The following is a 27,361-nucleotide window of genomic DNA, read 5'->3' as shown; positions in this document are numbered from 1 at the left end:
TGTGCTGGGAGGACAACTTCACAGAACCACAGAATTGTCTAGGTTGGAAAAGACCTTGAAGATCCTCCAGTCCAACCATCAACCCAACATTAACAGTTCCCAACTACACCACATCCCTCAGCGCTAAGTCGACCCTACTCTTAAACACCTCCAGGGCTGGGGACTCCACCACCTCCCTGGGCAGCCCATTCCAACGCCCAACAACCCGTTCCGTAAAGAAATACTTCCTAATATCTAGTCTAAACCTTCCCTGGTGCAACCCGAGGCCATTACCTCTTGTTCTATCGCTTATTACTTGGTTAAAGAGACTCATCCCCAGTTCTCTGCAACCTCCTTTCAGGAGAAGTTGTGACAGCGTGACTGCTGTTCCAGCCCAGCAGCGGGACAGAGCTAGTTGGGGCACAGAGGAGATTCCCTAGATTCCCTTGCTTCCGCAAGAAAAACTGTGCTGCTCCTGGGATGTTTGGTTTTGTGTGTGGATATAAATACGTGTGTGGGAGATCAGGCAAAACAAGTGGACAGAGCACTTGCGGGTCTGGACAACTTAGTTAGCTTTTCTCTGGTTTACCTGCTGGTGGAATGGGATCCTGGGGATTCCTATTTTGTGCTTGGAGGAAGGGTGACAATTGAACAACATTTGCAAAATGCTCTTAAAATGGAGCGTGGGTAAGTACTGGCATGAAAAAGCAGGAAAATGTTGCCATAAATGTATCAGATGTTGGAGTGTGGGGCAGCACACTGTACTCTGTAATGGCTTACTATAGCTACGTTTTTCCCTATCTGAAACTTGCTGAAGGATGTACTATTGCTGCATAGATTTGGTTTGGTGTGTGTCCTGGTTTTGGCTGGGATAGAGTTAATTTTTTTCCTAGTAGCTGGTACAGTGCTGTGTTTTGGATTTAGTGTGAGAATCATGTTGATAACACACTGATGTTTTAGTTGTTGCTAAGTAGCGCTTATCCTAAGCTAAGGATTTTTCAGTTTCCCCTGCTCTGCCAGCGAGCAGGTGTACGAGAAGCTGGGAGGGAGCATGGCCAGGACAACTGACCCCAGCTAGCCAAAGGGCTATTCCATACCATGGGACGTCATCCTCAGTGCAGAAACTGGGGGTGTTGGCTGGGGGGCAGATCACTGCTCGGTCAGCAGGTGGTGAGCAATTGCATTGTGCATCAATTGTCTTTTCTTGGGGTTTGTTTTTGTGTGGTTTTTTTTATTATATTCCTTTTCATTACTATTATTATTTTATTATTGTTATAATTTAGTGATTAAACTGTTCTGATCTGACCCACGAGTTTTAGGTTTTTTTCTGAGTCTCCTCTCCATCCCACTGGGAGGGGGGAGGAGAGAGAGAGCAGCTGCATGGTGCTTAGTTGCTGGCTGGGGTTAAACCATGACAGTGTGCAAGTATCCACTTACGGATTTTATTCACTCCATCTACGAGGGATCCTTGCCATGAAAAGCCACATCTCTGCCTCTGGCTGCTTAATAGTTAAGGACTTGCAACCTTATCGATTGCATTTCACATTAGAGCCAGCTGCTTATGAGGATCTTCCTTTTCTTTCTTGCGCTGAGGCTTATACCTTATTGCTGCAAACCAGAAGTTTGTTCCTCATTAGCACAAAGGTGGCTTTTTAATTAGACTGGCATTCAGTGCTTTGACATGGGTGACAGATATGTGAGATGCTGCAGTTCCCTTTCTGCCTTGGCAAAAGACAGAAAAATATCCCTGCGTTTCTCAATTGTGACACTTGCAGGAGAGGAATTCTCTTTTTAGTGTCTGTGCAGTGCTTTTTGTGATGCTCAGGTTGGGAGCCAGGCCCTAGATAATAGACTGTCGGTCAGGAAAAGGTCTGTTCTTGGTTCTGTTGTGGGCTTGCTGTGAGACCTGGATTGGGTCCCATGACATCTGTCTGACCTGCTTGTAAAATAGGGGAGCTGCCAAATTGCTAGTCAGATCGTGAAGCTTAATAGATGTGAATAGTGGTGTTCTAGGTTGCTTCTTCTCCCTCCCATTGTACACTAGTGAAGTGACTTGCATGCCAATGTCTGTCAGCTCACAGATTCGAGGCACCCACAAAAAAAGCTTTTTCATCCATCCCTGAGATGCCCTGTGAATCTATGTTGCTACAGGGAGTGCACTTTCAATCCATGAAACATGTCCTGTGATGCTTGGTCTGGGTACCCAGCCCCACTTGTTACCAGTTTTTCTTGCCTTTGTTGCTCTGCTGGGCTGGAGCCTTTCAGCAGTTCGCACAATTAATCCCTATTTATCTCCTCTTTGAAATGAGGATACTGTAAATGCACATTGAGTTCTTCTGTTTCCATATGTCTTCCGTCTCCTGATCAAGACTTCTTTCTGATGTGTGTAAACAGCCGGTGTTGCCTCATACTGCTGTGTGTCTGGTGTGCGGAGAAGCTGGGAAAGAGGACACTGTGGAAGAGGAGGAGAGCAAGTTTAATCTCATGCTAATGGAATGCTCCATTTGTAATGAAATCATACACCCAGGATGCCTTAAGGTGAGTACAAGGATGTGATACATGTTGGAAACAAAAGCTGGATTGGTAAAAGCAGTGCACAGAAACTGGGAAACGTTCACATTTTCATCTTTGGAAACTTCAGTGAGCAAAGAGTTGGTGTCAGAAGCAGGGTGACAGCCATGACACACGCGGCCCTGACTGCAGGCGGGGATCCTTTGATGTAACAGCATCCCCTGTAAGCAGAGACTCTTGCTTTGGACAGCCTCTGAAATGTGTCTGCAAATGTCTTGTGGGGTTTTGTTTTGTTTTTCTTTCTTTTTTGCCTCTTGTTTAAGGAAGTGAGGAGTTTCAGTTGGGACGGGAAGCTCAAGAGGACACAGAAATCTGCCTGTGCTTTTGGATGAGTTAGTTACACTCCCCACATCGGTAGCTCCTTCCGGTGTCCCACAAAGTACAAACAAGTAGTTTGCTTGTTCGTGTTTGTCCAGGCACAGATGTGCCTTCCAGTGGCTGCTGGCTTTAAAGATGTTATGAACAAATGTTGCAGTAGGAAGACTGTAGCTCTAGAGGACAAACCGAGCGAGTTTCAGGCTGCAGGAGTGCTCACCCCTGGCCTGCTTGAGTCCTGTGAGCAGCTATAGTCTTTGCTGGTGACAGAAGTGTCATTTTGGGCATGTCTTTGTGTATTAGCGTTTAGAAGCCTCCTTTCTCCAGAGGTGGCTTGTTTCAGCTGATCAGCCATTTCTTGTTGCTGATTTGTTTATGGTTAAAGGGATTTGCCAAAGCAAATGTATTCTGACACACCATGCCCCAGAAAGCAGCTTTTGGCCCTTCTGGGATCTCTGGGAGGAGAGGTATGTTCCTTATGCAGGCCCGGGGTGATGCTCTCCTGGCCTTTTATTTTTCTTCTGCTGTACAGAATATTGCACCAAGCTATGTGCATGTCATTTATTAGAGCAGAAAGTAGGTAGCTGGCAAACCAGACCTGTGGCTGTCTCCCTGATTCATGAAATTGGTGCTCACAGCTCCTGGCACAGATGGGCTCTGAAAGGGAGCTTTGCTTGCTTGGCTCTGCTTAAAACAAGGCTTCGGGGGCTGGTGAAGCAAGGGAGGGAGCTGCTCGTTTTCAGAGGTACCTTAGTTCTGGCTTGTAGCTGCTGCTTTGCCATTCCAGTCCTTCCTGAAAGTGCCCTGCGCTCCCCCCTCTCTTGCTTTGCAGTGTCAGTGACACTTCATGGTTGAGTCCAGAGGACACGATTGTTGTCTAGTGGCAGTTCAAGTATGGTTTCCTCTCCTCATACCACATTTGGGACTAGTTGCACAGGATGTGGGTCAGATCTGTGAGATCAAGCAAGTGCTGTTTGTTCTTTTATGCATGTGTGGTATTCTGAGTGCTGTTTTGGTACCTAGGAACAATGTTGCTTTGGGTGTTTCTGAAAATTAAGCAGTGGGAGATTTACAGCGTGCCTTGTGTGTCTTGTTTTTTAATTTCTTAATGCTTCTGTTGAGCTGAAATGGTGGGCTAACTGGTGCTGTTTATTTACTGAGACAGAAGGGCACTGGTGGGGTTTCAGAATTGTCTCGGAAGGTGAGGTTGAGACTATGCACAGCGGAACAGCAAAAGGAAAATGGAACCACTTCCTTGGATCCCTCCTTGCTCTTTATTCCTAGATTCCATGATTTTCTATGAGGCAAAAATCTCTTGCCATGTTTACATGTTGCTCGAGCCCTTGACATGGGCTTAAGCCCAGAGGATGGAGCCTGTAAATAGTCCTTGTGGGAAGCACCTTTGAATGCAAACATGGCCCCAGGGCGGCTGCTTCGGCTGTCCACCAAGAGAAGGTCCCTCCCTGTCCTTCTCAGTAAATAGTAGTACATGTGAACAGTCAGTCATCTCCAGTTAAATGTCTGGCAAATGTACTTTTGGGGGAGACTGGAATAAACTGGATTAGTGAAGGGAGGAGCGTCCTTTCCTGGCTTATTCCCCTGTGGAGTGAATTCTCGCCAAGACGCATCTCCAAAGCTCGTGGAGTAGTTTGGCACGTGCAGTGGCTAATTTGTACTCCAGGGCAGGTTGTTCCTGGTTTGAAGTCCATCCCCTTCCAGCTTCCCAGTTTGGCTGTACATGTTTGTGGTGGGTTTTCTCCATGAAAAAACAGGGTCAGAGGCTGACCCCTGTGAGGAGATGAAGGGTAGCTGAGGTGCATAAGTGCTCTGACAAACTCAGGGCCTTGAGGGGCTTCTGTGGGCGCCTCTTGCCGGAGGAGCCCTGAGTACCAGAGCACGTTAGGTGCTTGTGTTGGAACCGCGCTAAGGACAGCCAGGGTGTTCCATATACTGAGAAGTGTCATGGAAGCTTTCTGACATGCTTCTTTCCTTGAAAATACAATACCAACACAAACGCTCCTTTTGCTGAAAAGTTTCCTATGAAAACGATCTTGGCGAGCGTTTCGCAAGCACAACATTGTTTCCAGAGGGAGCCAGCGAGATTTCTGGAGGAATATTGCCTTTCATTGTTACAGAGTGTTTGAGTTGAACCAATGCTGATGAATTTTTCTTGCTATGTCTCAAATTGCCAGTAGTGCTGGTTAGCACATGTGAGTGCTGTTTCTTAAGGAGAAGGGGTACGTTTTCCCCAGTAGGAGCCTGTTCTTTTTCATCTTGGGTGCACATAGGGATAATGATGGAAAAGGTGAATATTTAGGTGCCTTGTCAGAACAGCAGAAATACAAAGACCTTTTCCAGCACTGCTGCCCATGACTTCAGCCCAGGTGTGTATTGCTGCTGATGTTGTTTCAGTCTTGGCACTGCCCAAATTCATGGCTCTCGCTCAGCGATGTCAGATCAGCATCCTGGGGTGTCCATGTTCCCTAACAAGAAGACTTCACAGTAGCGTAGTCTCATGTTTAGACTTTCTGAATTGCTGGCCTCGTGCTGCAGGTACCTTTCTGAAGATGCCTCACGCTGTGGCTCAGACACCCACCTGCTGTTTGTAGCAAACACTCAGCACTGGCTCCCACCCAGCCTGAAAGGCTTGGGACAGATTCAGTGGCAGGTTTGTGTGTGTCTAATTAGTTTGCTTACAGTTCTTCACATCTGTTCAGTTCCTTAAACTTCACAGAAGGGACAGAGCTGTAATGCTTTCCCTTCAGTAGCATTTGCTCTATATTCAGTGCGGGAAATAACTTGTTCCCAACTTGGACTTGGGCCAGGAATTGTTCCCCTGAGGCAGAGATGTATACAACAACTCCTGGAGTATCTTACACCTACCATGGGAAAGAAGGTTCAAAGGCACACAGTTGTGATAAAACCAGTATTTAAATTCTGCCCACTTCATTTACTCATTTATTAACTCCAGAAGACTTGCTGAGAGAGACTGACATGTCATCGCTCTCTCTAGATGGTGAAACTAGAATGGCTACTGTCTGGCTCAGGGACTTGAGGAAGGAGTTCCCCTAAAAACAAGGGCTTGCTCCTGCACAGCTAGTGCATTTTCACTGAGCTGGAGGAGAGGAGGAAATGTTTCAGAAACATGAAAAATCTGTAGATCTCTGCCCCTGCCTGTTTCAGCAGCAGTCTCCTGCTACTGTGCTGCTGCTGATGCCAGTACCCAGCTGTTTGTCTTGAGAGTAGCATGTTTTTGTTGTCTACAGTAGTAATAAATTAATCTTCTCCCCCCCCCCCAGCTTTTTTTCTGTATATATAACTAAACCCTGAAATGTGAATGTGCCATCAGTGAGCGTATGTCTTTGCGTGGAGGGTGTTTTTAGCTTAGCTCTACTTTTCATCCTCAGTTTCATTCACAGAAATGTCTTTTCAGAAACACCTATCTCCTGTTTGGAAAGTAATGTGGGCTTCTGTATGGAAATACAGAAACCAGCAGCTTTTCAACTGTGTAGGGCAGGACTGTGCTTTTATTGTAGCATAACAACATTGAGCGTGCGTCTTCTCTTTCAAAAAGCAAAATGTCACAGAGGTAGTGAAGTAGTAAGCATTTTTCTTCTTACACTAGCTGAGTAACTGTGGGTGTGAGAAACCTTAAAAATGCCTTCATGTGTCCAGTCTTCTGAATAAAAGTGCCTGTTCTCTAGCTGACTTGGCAACCATCCTTTTTATTGGCACATGGGCTTGAGGACTGGAGGCATGGCACTGCTAGTTCTGATCCATAAAGAAAAATATTTTAAGGAACACTTGATTACAGTGCAGGGTGCTTTGCTTCTAAAAATGCCGAACGGTATTAATGTATGTGGGAGTGTGTGTATGGGGAAAAATCCCTTCCTATTAAAAGATCAGACTGTGCCTCACTCCAGTGGGAAACAGGGTGGGACTGAGCTTTGCAAATAGGTGGTGTGAGAGGACGTTTGGAGATGGCGTGGTTACAGTCCTGGGTTTTGGTTTGGGGTGTTGGGGTGTGTTTTATTGGTTTGGTTTTTTGCCCTGTGTTAATGGGGATTGTCACTGACCTTCATAAAAAGCCCAGACCTGAACCCTTTATCAAATACCATTTTGGCCAGTGTGCTTTCCTCCCCATTGACATCATTAGAAGGGTAATTGTGCAGCACCGAGGGCTTGCTCAGCACCAGCAGGATGGGGCAGCACCTGCAGTGATCCGGGTTTCTTTTCTGCAGCTATTGGGAGGGCAGCAGTTGATCAAAGAAAATAATGAACTGTACAAAATGCCTGTAAATGATCTGTCTGTAGACTTTTGCAGCTCGATTGTGAGTTGAGTTGTGCCTCTCTTTCACCAGGTGAAGGAATCGGATGGTGTGGTTAACGATGAGCTGCCGAACTGCTGGGAGTGTCCAAAGTGCAACCACGCAGGGAAAACTGGAAAAGTGAGTTTAATGGGAATAAGTGGTGCTGGAATGTGATACAAAATCTCAAGCATTCCCTCTGGCTTGTAGCTATAATTTTGCCCAAGACCAGCTTTTGATTTTGTGCTTAATTCGGTTGAGTTGAAGGAAGTAAGCTGATGGCTTTCTATTCTTCAATAATTTTTGTATTCTTGTTCCGTGTACCAACGCTTCACCCAGAACCTGGGGAATATTTAGGTTAGCACTGCTGCGTGTTAATTTCTAAACTGACAATATTTTTTTTAAAAAAAACAAAATCCAGAAGCAATTATGCAAAACCTGAAGTGTCTGTTGGAATTAGTGAAACATTATTTCTTTGCAAATTGACAGATACTTGCAAGTGTGTAGTTACAAAACTAACTTTGTGAAGGTTGAAACTACTTTACTCTAACTCCCTGCTAATCATTTTGTCTGTTACAAAGTGATCAACCCACCAATGTTGGAGTGTTGGAGGCAACTTAGACTAGGAGCTGAGAAAGGCATAAGATATAAAGTTTGTTTGTGTTTTGTGTCTCTTTGGCGTACAAGCAAAAGCGCGGACCAGGATTCAAATACGCATCAAATCTCCCAGGCTCATTGCTGAAGGAACAGAAAATGAACAGAGACAATAAGGAAGTAACAGATGCTGCAAAACGGAAAGGGGATTGTGAAGAAACTCCCAGGCGGAAATCAGAGGAACATTCCAAAAAGACTCAAGTTGACTCAATACTGAGGAGAAAGTCAGATGAAGTGCATCTGTGGAGAAAAAGGAAATTTGAGAAACCCCAGGAACCCACTATGAGAAAGCGGGTATGACAAAACACTCTTTTTCATGTACTTACACAGATGCGTGTGGGCTGGTTGGGGCTGATGTCTCTTGCCTTCTGGCTTATAGCTCATCTTGAAATCCCAGATTGTTACAAAAGAAACTGCGCTGGTTTACCTTCCTTCCTGAAAACGGCTAGTCTAACAGGACAGTAGTTTGAACAGTGACACTTGGGTGGACATTCAGAGGCCGAAAACACTGGGCTATGGCAGTTGTTTTATTCATAATACTGGAAAACCCACTTTAACTGAAAAGTCTTTACAAGATGCTTGGAGGAGGAACAAAGTGAAAATCAATTTTTAATGGAAACTTTTTCATCTCTATCCACTTGGTGGCGTATGGCAGCTGGTTTTGTGGCTGATTCAGGGATGTACAATACTCATAACCCATCAGAGGACCTCTAGAAATGACACCTTCTGTAGCCTGCAGAGAGGAGGAGCTGCTCACAACAGCGATGTAGACAGCTTTTCCCTGAATTTGTCAGTCAGAGCGCTTGGGCCAGGCAGGAACACTCTGAATTGTCACATGGATTGCAAAATATGGTACTTGGGATATAGAGAAACGCTGGTTTGCAGAAGTAGAAATGAGGACCTAGATTTAATGTGTCTCATGAGTAAATGGCTGATGGCCTTAAAATCAGAATCAGTGGCTGGTTTTGTGTTACATTTGTAGTTGATGAGGAGTGGCAGTCAGTCTGCCCTGCAAGGCTTGGCAGTGGGAACACTGCAGTAAGGTAAAAGTAGGGATTGGGGTTGCTTTGGTGGAGTGAGAGAGCAAAATTCACGACACCAGTTTATGCATATCTGCTTTCTGGCTGTGCTTTCCTTTCCCATCCCTTTGGACTCACTGCAGTGTTCATGGATGGCTTGAATTGCTCCATGAAAGCCCCCCAGTGTGTGAGGAAGGCGCTGTGGGTCACCAGACCTTCATCAGACAGCACAACAAATGTCGTGGTTTGGGGTTTTTACTTTTCTTTCTTCCAACAGCTAAAACTTGGAAAAGAAGACAAACTCTTCAGGAAGAAGGTACTTTGCCTTTTTAATAGATGTGTTCTCAATCCCTTCTAATCCCTTCTCCTCATGTGAGCTGAATGGTGAGCCAGTTTCAGTCATGTCCTTGTGTCACTGCAGGCATTTTTATTATCCCATTTACATCTTGAAATTACAGAATATCTCTCTCGTGGAAACCTTTACAGGTTAGTTTAGCTGCAGTGTCTGGTTTTATATCTTCTGTTCTGGTGTCCCATGTTAAAAAACAGCAGCAAGCTGTGGTTTTTTGATGACCCAAGGAATAAAATTCTTTTTCTATACTGATGTTTCGCTCTTCCTGTGTGGTTGAATCTTGCCCCTGCCACACAGCCCCTCAGCAGTCTGTACCACAGCACGTCCCTGGAGTCCCCCGCTGACACCCCAGGGAGCCAGGGGTGACCTGGCACACAAGTATTGATTACTCCTGCAATCCAGCACGATAACAGAAGTCCGATACTTTTAAACTAAGCGCTCGTCAGTGCCCTGTGGGAAGGATGCTGCAAGCTGCCAGCAGTCTGATGTTGTAATGTTTTTGTTCTAACCTGTCATTAACTTACTGTGACCTCTCACTTTATAATATGTTAATTTAAAGACAGGGTGATCAGCTTTCTCCGCTGCATGCCGCAGTCTGAAGCATCCACTGACTTGATCCAATTAGTTTGTTGCGAAAGCACAGACCTTCTGATATAACAAGTGTGTTCACAGCAGTTCACCTTCTCTTGCCAGTCCAGATCTCTTCTTATTAGAGCTATTTCATTTTAACAGTTGGTGGCTTCTTTCTTACTTGTAGTGATCAGATTAGACTTGAAGTCTTCCCTGATCTTGGTTTGTACGTCTCTTATGCTTCTGTCTGGTGTACATCAAAGAGAGATTTGATTAATGTGAGCAAGTGCAGTGCAGTTTGCTGCATGAACAGTGACCGGGGCAGGGAAGAAGGTGCCAGCTAACCCCTGTCAGCCTGCGTTGCGTCGGAGATTGTGTCAGTGCGAGGTCTCTGTCAGGCCAGCAGTGTGTCAGACCTGTCAGTCAGATCCCCCCTTCTGCACGCACCGGCGCCGGGGGAAGCTTGAGAAGACGAGCAGAGTTCAGTAGGATGTAAAGGAGCAGCTAAAAAAGCATCATGAAACGAGGCTGTGAGTGTCCAGCGATCGGGGCCACGGCCGCGCTTTTGGAGGTTTCAGGAATTGACCTTTTGGCTATTGGGCATGAACATGTGTCAGCCAGTGTTTAAAGTGGGTGCCCAGTGAATGTGTCCCAAGCCTGGTTTCTTCTGGCCTGCTGGGGAAAAAGCTGTCTGTAGTGTGCTGCTTATCTTCTCTATATGAATTGTCCACTGTGTAATGAGTAAGGCCCTTAAATCTGCAGGATTATGCATGGTGAATAAATGCATTTATCCCTCTCTTGGAGTCCAGAGAGCCAATAGCTGGACTCCTCATCCATGATGGCACTTGAACTTGATACCTTTGGCCGGTGAATGTACCCCTGTGCTCAGATGGGTGGGGCCCAGTGCTGGCAGGCAGCCCGCCCCCCCCCCCCCTTCCCTTTCCCCCCTGCCCCGGGCAGGGCTGCCTGTGTGGAGCATCAGCATGTGAAGTATTGCTGCGTACGTTCTTGCTCGAATAGTCAGCCCTTGTCTCTTCCTTTTCAGCGGCGATCGTGGAAGGCTCCAGATGACCGAACTGCCATGATCAAACCCCTGCGGCGCCTGAAGCAGGAGCCCGAGGACGACCTGCCAGAAGCACCTCCCCGCTCCAAGGATAGCGACCAGTCACGGTCCAGCTCACCCACTGCAGGTCCCAGCACGGAGGGCGCCGAGCCCAGGGACAAGAAGAAGTTCAAGATGAGGAGGAAAAGGCGGCTTCCCAATAAGGAACTGAGCAAGGAGCTCAGCAAGGAGCTTAACCAGGAGATCCAAAAAACCGAGAACAGCCTTGCCAACGAGAATCACCAACCCATCAAATCTGAACCTGAGAGCGAGAATGAGGAACCTAAGCGTGCTTTGAACAACAGTGAGAGACTCCATAGGTTCAGCAAAGGGTTAAACGGGACTCCCCGGGAGCTGAGGCACCAGCTCATCCCCAGCCTGCGAAGCACACCTCGGGGAATAACCCGGCCACCGCCTTCGCTCTCTCCTCCCAAATGCATTCAGATGGAACGGCACGTTATCCGGCCGCCTCCCATCAGCCCCCCTCCGGACTCGCTCCCCCTGGATGACGGGGCAGCCCACGTGATGCAGCGGGAAGTCTGGATGGCTGTCTTTAGCTACCTCAGTCATAGAGACTTGTGCATCTGTATGAGAGTTTGCAAGACCTGGAACAGATGGTAAGGAGGGCGGGAAACCGAGCTCGGTCTAACGTGTAGCGGGATGGACTCAAAAAGGGAGCGGGGGACGGGAGCACTAACATCTCCTGGAAGAGGTGTGTGGGTTGTCAGTGAAGCTCTATTGAGCCCAAGGAGAAGGGGTGACCCGCAGTGTCTGGAGAAGCAGCGTGTCTTCTGGTGCTTTCTCAGAAACAGCAGTTCCCAGCATTTCTGGTGGGAATTGGGGGGGGTGTGTGTGTGTGTGTGTGTGTGTGTGTGTGTGTCGCCCCAGAGCAGCCTGTTCTGTAGTTAGACACCACAATGTTCTCGCCTGCTGGAACGGCCAGTCTAGGTCATGCTGTCTTGGTGTCATTCTGCCCCCAGGACTTGCTGACTGCTACTGCAGTTGTTTGTTCAGTTCCGCTATTAAATATCTATTGAGATACAGGGAAGATCTCCCAGTGCCCTTGGTGTTCTCCTCCGAAGGTCTGTGCCGATTGTTTCCTTGGAGAGCGATCCCGTTCGCTGTGTTCTGTACCAGCAGAGCTGATGGAAGAATCATTTGTTAATTGTATTTACTCACAGAGTGTCCGTTTGGTGCTCGGGGTACCAGAGTGTGAACATTGACACAGTCGGTGACTGTAGAGCAGCAGGAAGCGTTAGTGGACAGATTTATGTCTTTCACTGAACTCGCAGGAAAATCTCTTGTTGGTTGTCGCCTCGGATTTGACTGTAATGTGCACACAGATGGGCGGATTGTAACAGAGGCTCCTTTCGAGCACAGTCTAGTAACAAACCGGGGGAATGACAGAAAGGTTGAGAGGTTGATGATTTGGTGCAAGATGATGTGTGTGGAGTGTCTCCTCCCTGGGCTTCTTGGTGTCACAGAAAGCTGGTAAATGCCTTTGCCACTTAAGTGCAGTATCTTCTAATGGAAAAATGAACAATGCAGAATCTTGCACGCTCATTAGGACTTCTTGCTTGGTGCCCTTAGAGAATCATAAAAGAGCATAAAAACGCATAAGACACGTAGATGGGAATAACACACAGGCACAGAACAGGAGAGCGGGGACCTGTTTTACAGAATTCACTGGTTTTAAGTAAGGAAAGGGCAGGGGAGATCAGGACAGTAATATTTAAAACCAGTCTTGACACTCAAAAGGTAAGCAAGAAGGTGTGGCTTGTCTTCAGGCTAGACAATGGGTTTTACTAAGTGCTTTGATGACTTAAAATGGGATCCAAAGTTGTTGACACTGGTAATTCTGTAGAAATATGCTTGATAGCATGATATATTTGATGGAGAAACTTCAAACCTATGTAACATTGTATGTTGTTGTGCTTATCTTAGCATCGCTCAGCCTTATTTTTGCTATTTTCAGTTAAATGCTGTAGTTTTTCCCTACTGTTTAAGGTCTTGCAGAAATCAAAACAAGTGCCAAATTAAGTGCCGTTGGCTTTTTTTCTTTTTGGGTAGGTGCTGTGACAAAAGATTATGGACCAAAATAGATTTAAACCATTGTAAATCCATCACTCCACTTATGCTTAGTGGCATTATTAGGAGACAGCCTGTAACCCTTGATCTTAGCTGGACAAATATATCTAAAAAGCAGCTGAGTTGGCTTATCAACAGACTGCCAGGTAAGTGATGTTTTTTGACCACTTCCCTGAATTTACCAAACTGAGGAATGTCTGCAGGGATCTGGGTATACCGAGAGAGGAGTTAGATGCGTAGGAATGAAGCATCAGCGAGTTAAAATGGGGCCAAAATTAGTTGTGTTGTGGCTACTTGATGTGCTAGGTAAACTAATTTGAGGCAGGTTTTTGTCCACAGGTAATGTTGCCGTGGAAGGTGCCTGCGCTGATTAGTGGGGGGGGTGGGGTCTGCTGTCCCCCACAGTAATGAAGCTCCAGAGGGTGGGAGAGCTGGGCAGGAGGAGGCTTACGGGGTCCCAGCTTGCCCTGGAGCGCTGGGATCGTCGCTCAGAGCGGCCCTGGGCTGGTAGCGGCGATCACCGCGGACGCCTCTCCGGGTAGGCCACGTGCTCCAACTTCTTCTGTATCCGCAGGTCTTCGAGACCTGCTGTTATCAGGGTGCTCGTGGATAGCAGTGTCGGCACTTTGTAGTTCCAGTTGTCCTTTACTCCGAACTCTGGATGTGCAGTGGGCAGAAGGACTGAAAGACGCGCAAATGAGAGACCTCTTGTCACCGCCCACAGATAACCGGCCAGGTAACCGGCGGGAGGAGCACGCGGGCGACCTGTCCCAGCCGTTCTGTGGCATGTTCTGCTGCTAGTGCCCCTTGGAGGAGACGGGCAGAGCCCCCCGCAGCTAGCGCCGGCGGGGCTCTGGGCTTTGCTGATGCGCGAGGTGTTCAAAGTAGTGGCTTGTAACACCTCCTGGCTGGAAGCCACTGGGTAACGAGTGATGTTCTCTGGCTGCTGAACAGTCATCTTGAGCCACTGTGCTGGTTTTCTGTCTGACTTTCTTCTCTTCAGGCTGCAACGGGTGTACTTTAGAGAGTATGGAAACACTTTCTTCCAGTTCAGGGAAGGAGCAGTTCTGTGGGTCATGCCACATTCGCCCGGATATCAGCTCAGGTGAAATTTTGAGCAAATCAGATCTGCTTTCTGGCATGCACTGCACAGCCTACTGCTTATTCCCGACTTGTAATTCCGCTGGGCCCCTGCAGTTACTTTCATCCCTTTTGTTTTGAAATCAGGAGGTGGCTTTGTCCACGTGCCTGTTCCAAAAATAGACAAGTGTTCCTGCTGATGTCCCCTCCAAAGCTCCAGACAGGCAAAAAGCGTCTGAAGTTGACGTAGGGCAGCAGTGTTGTGTGTCACAGTGCATTTCATATAGATCTGCAGATGTTTGTGATACGGGTGAGACTTTTGGGAGTGACCTGCTGCCTCCGCTTTCCAGGTCAGATCGACAACCGGAGTAAACTACGGAACATAGTTGAGCTGCGCTTGGCTGGCCTGGATATTACAGATGCTTCTTTGCGGCTGATCATAAGGCACATGCCTCTGCTCTCCAAACTCAATCTTAGTTACTGTAATCACGTGACAGATCAGTCTATTAACCTGCTGACCGCGGTCGGAACCACCACGCGGGATTCATTAACAGAAATTAATTTATCAGGTAAGAAACACAAGCACAGGGGAGGGTGTTAGACCCCTCGTGGGAGTGGTTTTACCCAGTTCTTCCCCTGCCCCCAGGGTGGCTTCACCATTTAATGTCCCCAGCCAGTGTTGGGGGAGGTTTCGATATGATCCCAAGAGCGAGATTAAGACACAAACGAGGCCAAACGCCATACACCCAAAACAGTTTTTATTATTAAAAGTGAAGAGGGGTAGCGCTAGGACAGAACGGAAGGAAAAGACAGAAATCAAGCAAGCAGAGTCGCAAGAATAGTCACCACCGTGGATCCTCAGTCTTCAGTTCTTCGGTGGTGGGTGCACCTGGATCTAGCTACGGTGGGGGTGCACCAAGTTTTGTCACATTTTAAGTTCATCTTATCAGTTGATTAGCATACTAGACCAGGAGGGGCAGGTATTCCACAAACGCATTTCCATGAGAAACGAGGAAAAAGGTGGAGCGTGGGTTCTGCAAATGCATTGAGGGGGAAATGGGGTGCACCACCCCGTGTCCAACTGAGGGGTTGTACTCGCCCTGGCCACCTTTTAGTTTTTCCTCTCTGGTGCGAATAACGCGGCAGCTGTGGCTCAGCCTCTGCAGCTCCACGTCCGGCGTGCTTGGCTTCACCTCCTGGGTTACACAGCGGAGTCACAGGGGGGCGAGAGGGGCCATAGGCGAGCTGGGCAGCACGGGAGGAGCACGAAGGACCCGCTGCAGTCAGGATAAATCCTCAAACCAAGACTTTATGTTAAACAACTCCCCCTTTTATCTTTTTCCGTCAGACTGCAATAAGGTTACTGACCAGTGCCTGTCTTACTTCAAACGTTGTGGAAACATCTGCCAGATCGACCTGAGGTACTGCAAGCAAGTGACAAAAGAGGGCTGCGAGCAGTTCATAGCGGAGATGTCCGTAAGTGTTCAGTTTGGGCAAGTGGAAGAAAAACTTCTGCAAAAACTGAGTTAGTTAAAGGACATGTGTAAATACTGGGGCGGGGTGGGGGGAGGGACTAAGAACACGTAGGGATTTTATTTTCAATTGGGAACTTGGAATATTGGAAAATACCGCGATCGGATTTTACAACTCTTGTCGAGGAGAGAACAACGTGAAACTACCCATGTTAAGAATTTCAACTTGTGCCACTAATTCAGTCTACCTGGGATGTCCTGCACTGGCTCTTATGCAAATTCATAAGGCGACTGTTATTGATGATAATTGTTCACACCCGGAAGACGACTGATCTCCAAGAAATACTGTTATTTAAAGTACCACAGCATGTGCTTGGTAGTGTAAATTTGATTTCTGCTTTTCATTTCTTAAAACAAGAAAAAAAAAAAAGTTGGTGTCATTAAAGTGGACCACGCACTGCATTTCTGCCTTCTTAACACGTTTTGTTTTGTTACATCTTACATTATGCAGAACTATTTTTGTACAAAAATTGTTTAAAAATTATTTATGCAATGTTTGAATGCATTACCAGTGTTTCGGTTTTGATTGCCAATTTTTATCTTTACTTATGGTAGGCGAGAACTTAACCTATACTTCGTAGACAGTATCTATCTACAAATGTGCCCAGGTCAGGAAAAGTAGGTTAATACTTTCAACTTAAAGCATGTTTTAATGGAAGTTTATATCCTGCTTTGTATACTTCAGAAGTGACATAAGCATGTTGTGGAAATAAGGTGTAAATTATAGTTGAAGTAAAACACTTTTATCTGTATAGAAATCACCTTTTTCTCAAAATTTTAAAAGATTCCAATTTCAGCTTTTGCACATAGGAGGGTTTCACTCTGTAGCATGAGCTCTTGTACTCAATATGAAATTAATTTATACAGTGAGTCCAGCCGTAGAATAAATGGTCAAACGTAGTCTCTCTTTCTTTGAAGTGTGAGTTGAGTTCTCATTTAAGGTTTATAACATGGTTATTTCCTGATTGTAAAATTCTGCATTCATAAGTGCCATTGTTGTACGGTGTTGTTTTCGTAGACCTTCCTGATGCAGTTTTACCTTTGTTGAATTTGTATAAACAATTGTACAAAAACAGGGGCTGGCTCTGGGTTTCTGTTCTGAGGGGGATGGGGGGGGTGTTTTGGGGTGGGGGGAGCTGGTTTGGGCTTGGGGGGTGTGTGGAGGGGCTGCAGTGTGTGGGGAGGGGAGGTTGGGGCAGTTGTGTGTGTAGCCTGGGTGCAAGCTGTGAGTAAGAGCGGTGTAAGCTGGGAGTAAGAGCAGCAGCCCCTGGGTTGTGCTGCGGGTGGTGCTTCCCCAGCCCTCGGTTGCTGGGAGGAGATAAAATGGAGGCTGCCCAGCCCCATCTCAAGGAACACTGACACAGCTCAATAATAATGTTAAAGCTCATAAAGAATGTTCAAACCAACCACCCCAGCTGCTTAAGAAAAGAGGCAGAGGCTGGGAAGGCCCATCACCAATCTTTATTCAGCTCGTGTGGCTAATGACCAGCATGGAGGTAACATCCAGGGTGTTTTCTTCGTTAGCTTACCCACTGAGCAGAGACTCCAAGGATTAAGTACCATTAAAAAGTTACTTCTAAAAAATAAAGCCATTGAGAAGTTTGCTCCCTTCTGAAAAATAACCAGCAGGGTCTCTAAGGTGTCTATTTTATTGTGAGGAGGAGCTACTTTCTCTTTTTCAAGCCAGCTTAGTTTTTGATGTAAAAGACGAGAGCGGGCGTGACAGCGTAGCAGAGGTAAGAGCTGGGGGTGCTGCAGCCTTGGCAAACCCCCTCCCTGGCTCTGGTGGGGGAAATTAGAAGGAGAAAGTGCAGCTCCATCAATCCACCCTGCGTAAAGGATAAACCCCCAGGACAGAGTCGCTCCTTCCTCACCTCAGGCAGCAGCCGGGGGTGGAGAAGCAATTAATAGTGACTCGGCCTTGGGTAAAAGTCCATGAGTGGGTTTTACACAAATCCCCTGTTTCCCTCCCCGTTTAAGGTGAGTAACTACATTCCCCAGGTTAGCAGCGAGTAGCTTGGTGACCCTGGTTAGTATTCACAGTAACATCAGGTTGTCGGCACAGGGAGTAAATACAATCACATGTAAGATTAAGAGGTACAAGAGGCAGGAGTGGATTAAGGACCACAGTAATATGGTTTACTATACCCCTTTTTAAAAAAATATTTTATTCCTAAACTAAAAAACACTTAGTAATCAGTATTTGGACAGGACGTGGTGGAGCCCTGTGAAGGGACGCAGCTTTCGGTGCATTTACAGATGGGTTTAGTGACAGATGTTGGGAGGAAGCAATTAAGGGCTTAGGTACAGTCCATGGCAGTGCTTTCTACAGTCGTATTTTATACTGTCAACACCGTTGTAGGGACAGTGTCACAACAGTTACATTCTATAATTACATAAAAGCTGAATATTCAACCAGTATAGTTGTGGCTTCTAATGCACTAGACGATGTAACACACACTAAGATGGCCGAGGAGAGGTGTTTTCTGGCCACTTGTCAAGTACCAAATGCGGTAATTAGAGGTGATAATTCTTCAGAAGAGAGCAAGAACTGCTGTAAACAGTTTGACTCGAACAGTTTGTGGGTTTGTAAGGTATGTCAGGCAGCGCTACTACCGTACACACAGTACCACCCAGCCGTAGAGAAACGTTTCACAAACTTCTAGAACCTGATGTTGAAAACGCATTTAATCGAGAACTAAAAAGCTGACGCCCACCCACACCCCCCCACACCCCCCCCCCGCCGAGGGTCAGCAACTCCTGCCCACAGCAATCCCAGAAGGGCGACTTAAAACCCGGGTTTGGTCTGGGTTTAGGACTTGAAGACGTGCACAGCCCGCACGACGTACTGTCGGCAGATGGGGCACTCGCTCATCCTCTTGCCGCACTTGGTGCACGTGACCATGTGGCCGCACTCCAGCAGGACGCAGTCGATGACGGCGTCCATGCAGATCCGGCACAGGTTGTCGTCGTTGTCGTTCAGCTGCATCTTCTCGCCCTCTGAAACGCGACAGAGAGGGAGGTCAGGCCCTCGGGCCCCAGGAAACCAGCAGAGCTCTGGCCGGGGCGCCCACCACAGGGCACAGACAGCTGACATAGCCTCAAGCTGCTAACAGTTTTTCTAACCCCCAGCTAAGAATGAATCTATATTCCTTCAAAAAAGCAAAGAAACAAGAACTAGAAAGCCCCTAAGTGAACATCCAAGACTTGGCTTCGTCCTTTAAACTCGCAGACCATTTTCAGCGCAGAATATAATGACTGAAATAACATGCTGGATTAAAATTCAGAGCATGTTGGTTTTCCATCTCTGAGCTTATTTGTTTGGCTGAACGCTTTCCTCAGAAGATTAAACACCATAATAATAAAGCAGGCTATGAAGTGGAAGCCTTAAGAAGGCCATAAAGGTGGCAGAACTGAACAAAACCTGTCAATTTTCACTGCAAATAGGCAGCATCCCCCAGCAATAACCAAATGCTCTGTCAGATCGTGTTAAAAAAAAAAACCCAAAAAACAACAAACAAACTGTTAAGTTTAAAGTTTGATTTCAGACAGGTTTTCAGTTCTAGCCCCTGACCAAGCCATGGGTCTCCCTCAAGCCACCTTCTGACATGCACTAGCAGTCCCCCACCCTCACAATCCTTCTCCACCCCAATTAGCTGATTAGTTCACGCCCAGTTATCCCACTCCCAGCAGTGCATGTGCTGGCACAGTCTGGCTGGGCGGTAGCCCAGGGCTATTAAGTTTTCCAGTCACCAGTCCCCTGTTCTTTGCAGCCTGGCTGCAGGGATGAAGAGCCAGGTGGGCATTTCTCAAACTGGTAATGACATCAGAAAGTTGCGCCTGGGATCATACTCTGTGAGCAGGAATCGGTCTGGGGCTGCACTGCAGCCACACCAGTGAAAGGCTCCAACTGTTGAGGGCAACAGAGGGTGGAAGAAGAGAGTCACTGAGCCACAGCCACTGAACCACCTTATCATGAAAACATGGACTGAGCCCAAACCACCTGAGCCTGGACTTCTGCCACTGCAGCTTTTATTTCCGTACCGCAGTAAAAGACCTGAATTGCTCTGGTCTGTGACAGCTACTGAGCTGCTCTCTCACTAATGCCTTGTGAAACCTAATAAAAGATGCGGAGGTGCCAAGTTTCATGTTCTCTGAGGAACCGGTTCTCAGTTGTGCAATTTTACCTTTGCCGTGAAAGCTGAGCTCTCTGAGCTTTGGAAAAAAAAAAGTCTCAAAAACCCGCACAATCCTGGAAAGCATCATTTACTCACTAGAACCACATTCAACTACTCCAGATGCACCTTGAACTGTTAAAACCCACTTTCCAGTTGTTCCAGCTGAGCAGACCAAGTTAGATACCAAGTCTTTCTGTGGGCACAACCAGCTACTGGAAACCTGAAAATTAAGTAGTCTTAAGAAAGTAGAATAAAATATAAACCTACGTGTCTTGTGGTTTTCCTCACTCTCTCTGTATAGTCTGCTGACTTTCTCCACAAGTTCCCATTTTTCACAGCATCCTGAGTAGTTGACAAAATTACACGCAAGTATTTCCTTCAGCTGCCGAACACTCAACCCTTCAATGTCTTCCAGACTTGAAATGTCAGACAGAGATGCCCTCGCTCGCTTTCTGGACAATCCAGGGGTCTGAAACAAATCAATTGTATGTTTTTAACTGTCCCGGTAAGCTCAGAGCAGCAGGTCTGGTGCTACATCAAGCTGCAGCAGCTTGACTAAAGTTTAACTCTCTTTAAAGCAGATACGCATTGCCAGACACAGCTGACTAAAGAACTAGAGCACGATACTAAATGCTGACAGATATAAACAGTTTATGGTGTCACATGCCAAAAAACTTCTTTGCATAGTTTGTATCTCACCTGCTCTTCTGCACTTTCTTCTTCTTCATTATTTATAGAAGATGTTTCTGTTTGCCCCTGTGTACAAAATGAAACTAATCAGGATAAAACACACATTATCCCTTATAAAACATTTTCCTTTGTACCAAACTGATCAAGGATGACGGTGACATTTTGAAGTTTCAACTGGTACTAAACCTTACTGATTTAAGACACCTCTATCATCTAAACTAGTAATCTTACCTAGTAATCTTCTGTTTTCAGGTGAGAGATACAAAAGGCATTTTTCCTGCCACCCCAAACTGTACCAACTGCCATTTTATTTTAAAGCTCTGCGTACCTATTAAAGAATGTTATGCTACACCATAAAACACGTTAATTATTGTACCCGTAAAGGTGTTCCATTTCCTGTGCTTCCCCTTCTGTTTGCAAGTTCTCCTTGAGACGACACCGATACAGACATAGAAAATGGATGAGTAAAAAACCCCGAAGTCTGTGACCGTGAGGAATGCAAGCTGCTAGCGTCCATATCCTCCTCCGACCCTAAGCCATGGTGGCACAGCACGAGATCCACCAAGTCTTCTTTCTCTCGGCAAGTATCCGTTGGTATGTTTCTGAGAATCAGATACTGACGCAGATCCTTTACTTTCAATCTCATTAACTGAGGTCGCTGAAAGGCTGTTTCTTGCAGCAAGTGACAAGTGGAACATCTTCTGAGATTCTCTTGTAGGACTGAACAAACTGAGCAAAAATCCTTCTTGCAGTCACAACACACGTGCTAAGGACAAAGAGAAAATAACCATTCAGCTGTACGCCACAAACAAATCTAGACCCTGCTCTCTCCTTCGCCAGGCTACGTAAGTATTACTCTTTCAGTTTTGACATGCATAATTTTTAGGATTTAAGTCTAGAACACTGCCCTGTCAAATAGTTTTGCAGGCGTTCCACAACAGTCTGTCACTTTCGTAGCACTACAGAAAGCTGGTTTGTTTTTTCATTGAAACCTCATTATGAATAAACAAATCAATAAAATACTCAAGTTGTAGTTTAGACAATAAACAAAACTGAAGGCCACTCAATTTTATGGTATGTTAAAATACTTTTGAATATAGAGTCACTGCTCTTCCCACATGCAAAAACCAGTATAATTCCCAAACTTTAACGAACGTACTTCTTCCTCAACTGATTCCCAGAATTCAAAGTAGGCCTTAAACATGATGACTCGCATGGTAGGTAAACACTCCCCAAATGCCCAGCTGACATTTCTGACAAGCACTTTGTTCAAAAGACTCGCTACAATATACAAAAGCTAGGACTAGGCAAGACTTCCAGCAGCGATTTTAAATGGTCATCTCACCTGCTGTGAACAAACCCAAACTCTTCAAGTTTTTCAGGATTTTAGTAAATTAGTATCAGCTTCAGAAGTTGTCCCTGCACAACCCTTACTTCAACAAAGTGTTTGCCATGCGAACAACAGGATGCACGGGAAGGGGGAAACTGAACACACACACTGAGGAGAGAGGCTTCATGTTTATCTAAACGAGCTGCAGAGAATTAGGTCACTGAGTGGATGAATAATGATGCTGGACAGTCATGATACATACAAATAATATTAACTATCTCAATTCTCTTGATCTGCATTAACCCACCAACCTGCCTCCAAATGAAGGAGGAAGCAATGGAGTGCAACAGCATTTAACAGAACTAAACCTGGTTAGGAAACAGAATTACACGAGTATTTCACAGAAAGAAGCTGTGATACTATATTGCGAGTCTTTAGCTTCTCCATCACCCAGTGTGTTCATTCCAGTACTCAACCACTATGTTCGGTGTCATCTTCAAAACCAGATTTAATGTTTAAGATTCTGAAGCTAAAACACATATCTTACAAATTAGAATCCACTAATTTTTGGTCAGACCAGATCCTGTGTGTCACCGATTAATGAACATCAGACGTCTTAGCTTCTAATCCTGTCTGACATTAATTTCCTGTGACCTCAGAATAAGGCACTTACTCCCTCCCTGGCTATCTGCCTCAGGTTTCCTTATCTAAGGAAAAAAATACACATTCACATCCCAGTATGCCTACAGATCAGTTCATAAGACTAAAAATGCTATGTAATAGGAAATATACTCACTTTTTTCCTAAAAACTGAAAAGGAAAGTCCACATGCTTTGCAAACGATGTTAGCGCCCGCCGCAGCTGGAGAGGGATATGCCGAGAAGTCTGTATTTGGTGCGAATCTGAATGGGCCGGCACCTCCCCCAAAGCCGGCCTGCTGGCCCCGGACAGCTCCAGTCCCCATGACTTCATTCAGCAACCCACAGCAGGAAGCCCACATGGAAGTAGCTCCTGCCTGGAAACATTCACAAAGAAGGGAAAAAAAAAAAAAAAAAAAAAAGAAAATTAATATCCGAAAGCCCACATCAGATGTGACTTGCTACTGAAGAGCCACTGCACTCCATCTGTCATCATCCCAAAAGTACGTGGTGGGAATTCCCAGAGCAGCAGGAACTGGGCACACTAATGTCTATACCAGCCCAATAATCCCCACTTCCCAGCTGCAAACCAAAGTAGGTAAGATTTGCTTCTGAGAGGCTAATGCCTGCACAAGGAGCTCGCTTGCATAACTCCTTTTCTAGCAGAGTTCCGCACAAAAAGGGTAAGGAATTTGAGGAGGTAACGCAATAGCGGAGCAAAGAAGGAAGAGACTAACAGCCAGTCATAGGTGAGGGGCAAAACCGGAAATGATGACAGGCAGCAACATAACAATTTACCGTAATTAGTGCAGAGCTGTCCCCTGCAGGATCTTCTCCAGAACTAATCCAGCTCTTACACGGCTCACAATAAAACTCTTTCTAAAAAAGACCATTTCTGGGTCTACAAAGTAACAAACCAGTCTTCATCAGAAACTAGTTACGGTCTTGTTTCTCTGAGGGGAAAATGTTTTTCAAGACCTCCCTGAACCTGCTGTTTCATTGTCTTACAAAACATCTAACAAAAATTAAAATAACTCTGAATGATCTTATTCTAGATCGACTGGATTTCAGTTTTGAGTTACACAATTCAATCTTAAAATACTACAAAAACATTCTAAATACATACATAAATCGCTATTTCTTATCCTTGAAATCCTTTAGCACTAGATTCTCTATCAAAAGTGCATATTCTGCTTAAAGTTGGAATTTGGACTCTAAGTTGCTCACGTCACGTGTTTAATCACTGTCATGTGGCTCACTGAAATCTACTGGAAAAAAAAAAAAGCAAACAGAATCACACCAGACTCTTTCTGAAAGGAAGCCAAGTGGTACAACTTCCTTTAAACATATTTTCTTTTTCATACTTTGCTTCTCAACTATGCTGGTTAGAAGTGGTTCTGTTCTTCGTTCTGGGGCAGCATCTTTTTTTTTTTTTTTCCCCAAAGCATAAAACCATAAAATAACTGCTTTTGAGACTTGTAGGTCTTGCTGTAAAACCTAAACCAACCAGAACATGCACTTCAGCTCAGTAATGATGGTTGTTTAATTCCCATGGTAACTAATTTCTATATTAAATTGCACAGTTCCCCTGAACTGAACACAGTCCTGTTACATTTGTGGGAACTTCACACAATAATTGGGGATGCGCCAGGACATCTCCTTTCAAACCACGGAGCACAAAAGGTAAGAGAGTCCTCACTCTGGTTTAGAGAGAAGCCGTGAGAAACAATGCCATAGGAGCAAACATGTTCTACACCACCACGCTCACGTAAGCGCCTGAGGTATGGAACATCAAAAGCATTGCTCCAACCCACACAAACCTGGTACTTCACTTTTACTGTTGTAAGCTGACATTAAAAATGTTGCAATACAGCGAAATATTGAACACAGTCATTTTGCTTCTGAGCTGTACAACACATAACACTGCATGCAGTAATAACATCAACTGTACATGCACAAATTAAATTCACTAGTCTAATTTTATAGGTATTTCAATAGAAAAATTCATCCCAGGCATAACAAGAGACCTCCGTGCAGTGGGTACCCCATGCATAGGAGAAAACCTTCCTAAGCTTCCTGTGAAGGAGTTCAGGGGGGATGAACTCCCGTGGCCCTTCCCTGACCTCCAGCCAAGGCACAGGTAGCCCCAGCACGCGGCTGCACTCAGATACACCATGCGCCTGGAGCCTGTCTGGCATGTAATCAGACTTTAGTGGCAATCATTAAACTATTGTCAAACCAAGACTTGTTTTCTACTCTTCAATAATAAAGAGTGGAAACAGATCAATATTAATTTTTCCTATACAAAACAAGTTATGCATAATCATCCTAGTTTATTAGGCAAGAGTAATTAACTTTTCAGAAATACGTTCTGAAAACCTTAACCCAAGAGAGCTCCAAGTTTTAAAACTTGGGACTTTTGAAAAATGTTTTTTCTCATCTTAAGGTAAAGTTGTCAGTTGCAGAAATGTTACTCTAATTCTTCACATATTCTTAAAAACTGATGAGCAAGCCTTATATTTAAAAGATTTAACAATAACCACATACAAATAACAGAAAAATAAAACAATGAACCAAAAGGGTCTGTCAGAATTCAACTTGCTTCATTATATGACCACCTTTTTCTCAGGGGGGTCACAGCAGCAGGAGGACACACAACAACTGAAAGGACATAACATAGTTGCCACCACAACCCTTGCCTGATAGTTCAACACCAGCTTCTTAGACTTATTTTATTCAAGAGCCTGTAACAACTGCTCAGACATCACTGCCAACACCAAATAAATATATACTTAAGAAAGTTTTGTTACTCATTTTGGATATGCAAACATTGTTAGTATCAAACAGAAAGTCTCTTTACACTTACTGCCAAGCATTCAGTCATTTTAAGGTGAAAGGTAAGGCAACATGGGCATCATTAATCTTCTCCTTAACCTAATTCAGCTGTGGATTCTTTCTATGCACTACTGTCATTAACTGATAATTCAATTACAGTGTCTAAGCTCTTCATATTACTCTGTCAAAGAAATGAGACCATGCTGAAAAGCACCAACACAAGACACAAATGAGACATACTACATCAAAAACTCCCTTCCTTGACAATTAATTAAAATTTTGCCAATTTCTGCACCAAAAGCCTATCCAACTACATCAGCCACCACTTTCATATTTTCTTCTCACGAGCTGCCATCAGCTACCTTCTCTCTCCATACCTTATGTGCATCCTATAGAGGCAAAATACTGCGTTTGAACATCTTTGCTCTTATTTTTAGTTTTAAGGGCGTTTAGTAACCTGACGAGAATATCACCTCAGAAAGACACCCACCCCAAGACGCTGAGAGGCTGTATGCTGCTCCTTACACATCTCTGCAAGCAGGCTATGCTGTCAGAGCCAGACTAACCACAGAGAAGCCGAAGGAATTTTACTCTATTTTAGCTGAAATTCCGTCCTTACACCCACCCGGAGATCGAGCATCCCTCGGAACTCACCGAGCTGAGAGATCCCCGGTTACCACAACCCTCAGCCCTGACCTGAAAGCACAACGGTAACCTCGGACGCGGAGTAGCGCCTGTGGGGAGCAAACCCCGCGGCCGGCCGGAGCGGGCCCTCCCCGCCAGCCGTGCCCAGCACCCCGGCCCGGCCAGGGCTGGCTCCCACCCACCGCTCCCCCTCACAGGCCCAACCCCCACGTACCGCCCCGAGCCCGGCTCCGTCCCGTTCGGAGCCCTGCCCGGTCCTGCAGCCGCCGGTGGGGATCGACCGCGGACGGTGTGTGGAGACGGGGGCGGGGGCTCGCCTCAGGCGGCGGCACCAGGCCCTCCCCGGCTGCTGAGTCAGTGAAGGGCGCCGGGGCTTCTCGGCAAGGCGGCCCCCGGCCCGGGCGTCCCTCGGTAACGGGGCAGGCCCGGGGAGGGAACAGCGGCCGCGGCCGGGCCGGGCGGCCTAAGGCGACGAGGGAGGGGCGGCGCGGCCCGTCCCACCGGGGTCCCGGCCCCGTCACGCGGCCCCCTCCTCCCTCTCCCCAGCGAGGGGAAAGACGCTCTCCCGGCCGGAGGAAACCTCCCCCGCCCGCCCTTCACCTTCATGGCCGCTTCACCACCGCCGCTCGCGCTCCAGCGCCGCCCGCCGCCGCCTCCACCGGGCGCCGTCCGCCGCGGCGAACCCCCCCCGGCACCGACCCCCCCCCCCCCCCCCTACCCCGCCTCGGCGCGGGCCCCCGCCCTTCGCCGCGCTCCAGCGGGCCGCCTCACGGAGGGCGGGCCTTCCCGCAGCGCCGCACGCTATTGGTTGCCCTGCCGCCGACAGCGAGCGGACGGAGCCAATGGAAAGAGAGGAAGCTCCCGGGTGTTGGCGGGGGCGGGCACGGAGGTTCCGCGGGCGCGGACGGGGGGGGGGGGAGGCGAAAATACCCCTCAAGCACGGAAAAAAGAGGCCACTGACAGCTGTAAGTGCGTAAATCATGATGTCACTGGAATAAGAGAGAACTTTTACCTCATGATTTTGGGCTGGTTTGTTTTTTTCCTGTTTTCAAAGTAGGTGTACACGGACGCTGCCTGTAATGAAGGTGGCAGTGACCCGCCCAGAGAGCTGGTGCTGGGGTCTGGCACAGGGCTGGGGGGGGAATCTGACAGTCGCCAAAATCCAGGTGTTTTGGCACCTCTGCGTACAAGTAGGTGTCTGTCACAAATAGAATGAAAAGCCTCGGTGCTGTAGGCAAAAGGCCAAAGTGCTGATTATTCTACCAAGCCCTTTGGTGATAATCTTTAAATAATAGAAGGTTTATTATTTAAAAATCCAGTTCCAGCTAGCTTCTAGATCCCATTATTATTTTCTCTATGCTGTGAATGGGATACATAAAAAAATAATCACAGGTTGTAAGAACTGAAAGCTTTTAACCAGAAGATTACATTAAAGAAACCCCAACAATACAAACCCAACCAAGTCTCCAGGAAAGC

At 46.5% G+C, this 27,361-nt stretch overlaps 2 protein-coding genes across 13 annotated transcripts in view; one reads left to right on the top strand and one right to left on the bottom strand.

Annotated features, from left to right (window-relative positions):
* KDM2B (lysine demethylase 2B) overlaps positions 1 to 16,644 on the top strand; it is a 126,251-nt gene extending 109,607 nt beyond the window's left edge. For 6 of the 11 annotated variants that reach the window (XM_074887701.1, XM_074887707.1, XM_074887699.1 and 3 more), the window contains 10 exons: positions 2,374 to 2,517; positions 7,227 to 7,314; positions 7,852 to 8,120; positions 9,123 to 9,161; positions 10,813 to 11,486; positions 12,940 to 13,103; positions 13,532 to 13,693; positions 13,961 to 14,062; positions 14,388 to 14,606; positions 15,386 to 16,644. In XM_074887701.1, coding sequence (XP_074743802.1) covers positions 2,374 to 2,517; positions 7,227 to 7,314; positions 7,852 to 8,120; positions 9,123 to 9,161; positions 10,813 to 11,486; positions 12,940 to 13,103; positions 13,532 to 13,693; positions 13,961 to 14,062; positions 14,388 to 14,606; positions 15,386 to 15,567 — 2,043 coding nt within the window. In that variant the 3' untranslated portion in view covers positions 15,568 to 16,644. The remainder of the gene's footprint in view (positions 1 to 2,373; positions 2,518 to 7,226; positions 7,315 to 7,851; positions 8,121 to 9,122; positions 9,162 to 10,812; positions 11,487 to 12,939; positions 13,104 to 13,531; positions 13,694 to 13,960; positions 14,063 to 14,387; positions 14,607 to 15,385) is intronic. The other 5 variants (XM_074887700.1, XM_074887705.1, XM_074887703.1 and 2 more) reach the window with 5 other exon arrangements.
* Positions 16,645 to 17,008: 364 nt separating this feature from the next.
* On the bottom strand, positions 17,009 to 26,581 carry RNF34 (ring finger protein 34). 2 transcript variants are annotated; one of them, XM_074887711.1, is made up of 6 exons: positions 26,486 to 26,581; positions 22,564 to 22,782; positions 20,814 to 21,203; positions 20,447 to 20,503; positions 20,015 to 20,216; positions 17,009 to 18,569 (listed from the first exon to the last, which is right to left on the bottom strand). In XM_074887711.1, exons 1-6 carry the CDS (start codon positions 26,489 to 26,491, stop codon positions 18,382 to 18,384), a joined length of 1,062 nt encoding a protein of 353 aa, XP_074743812.1. In that variant the 5' UTR covers positions 26,492 to 26,581; the 3' UTR covers positions 17,009 to 18,381. The 2 variants fall into 2 exon arrangements, with proteins under 2 accessions (XP_074743812.1, XP_074743813.1); XM_074887712.1 differs by lacking the exon at positions 26,486 to 26,581 and adding an exon at positions 26,100 to 26,431.
* Positions 26,582 to 27,361: the final 780 nt, after the last annotated feature.

This window comes from Strix uralensis, chromosome 17, assembly GCF_047716275.1.
Source record: "Strix uralensis isolate ZFMK-TIS-50842 chromosome 17, bStrUra1, whole genome shotgun sequence".
Lineage (NCBI taxonomy): Eukaryota > Metazoa > Chordata > Aves > Strigiformes > Strigidae > Strix > Strix uralensis.
This window is presented reverse-complemented; position numbering and strand designations above follow the sequence as displayed.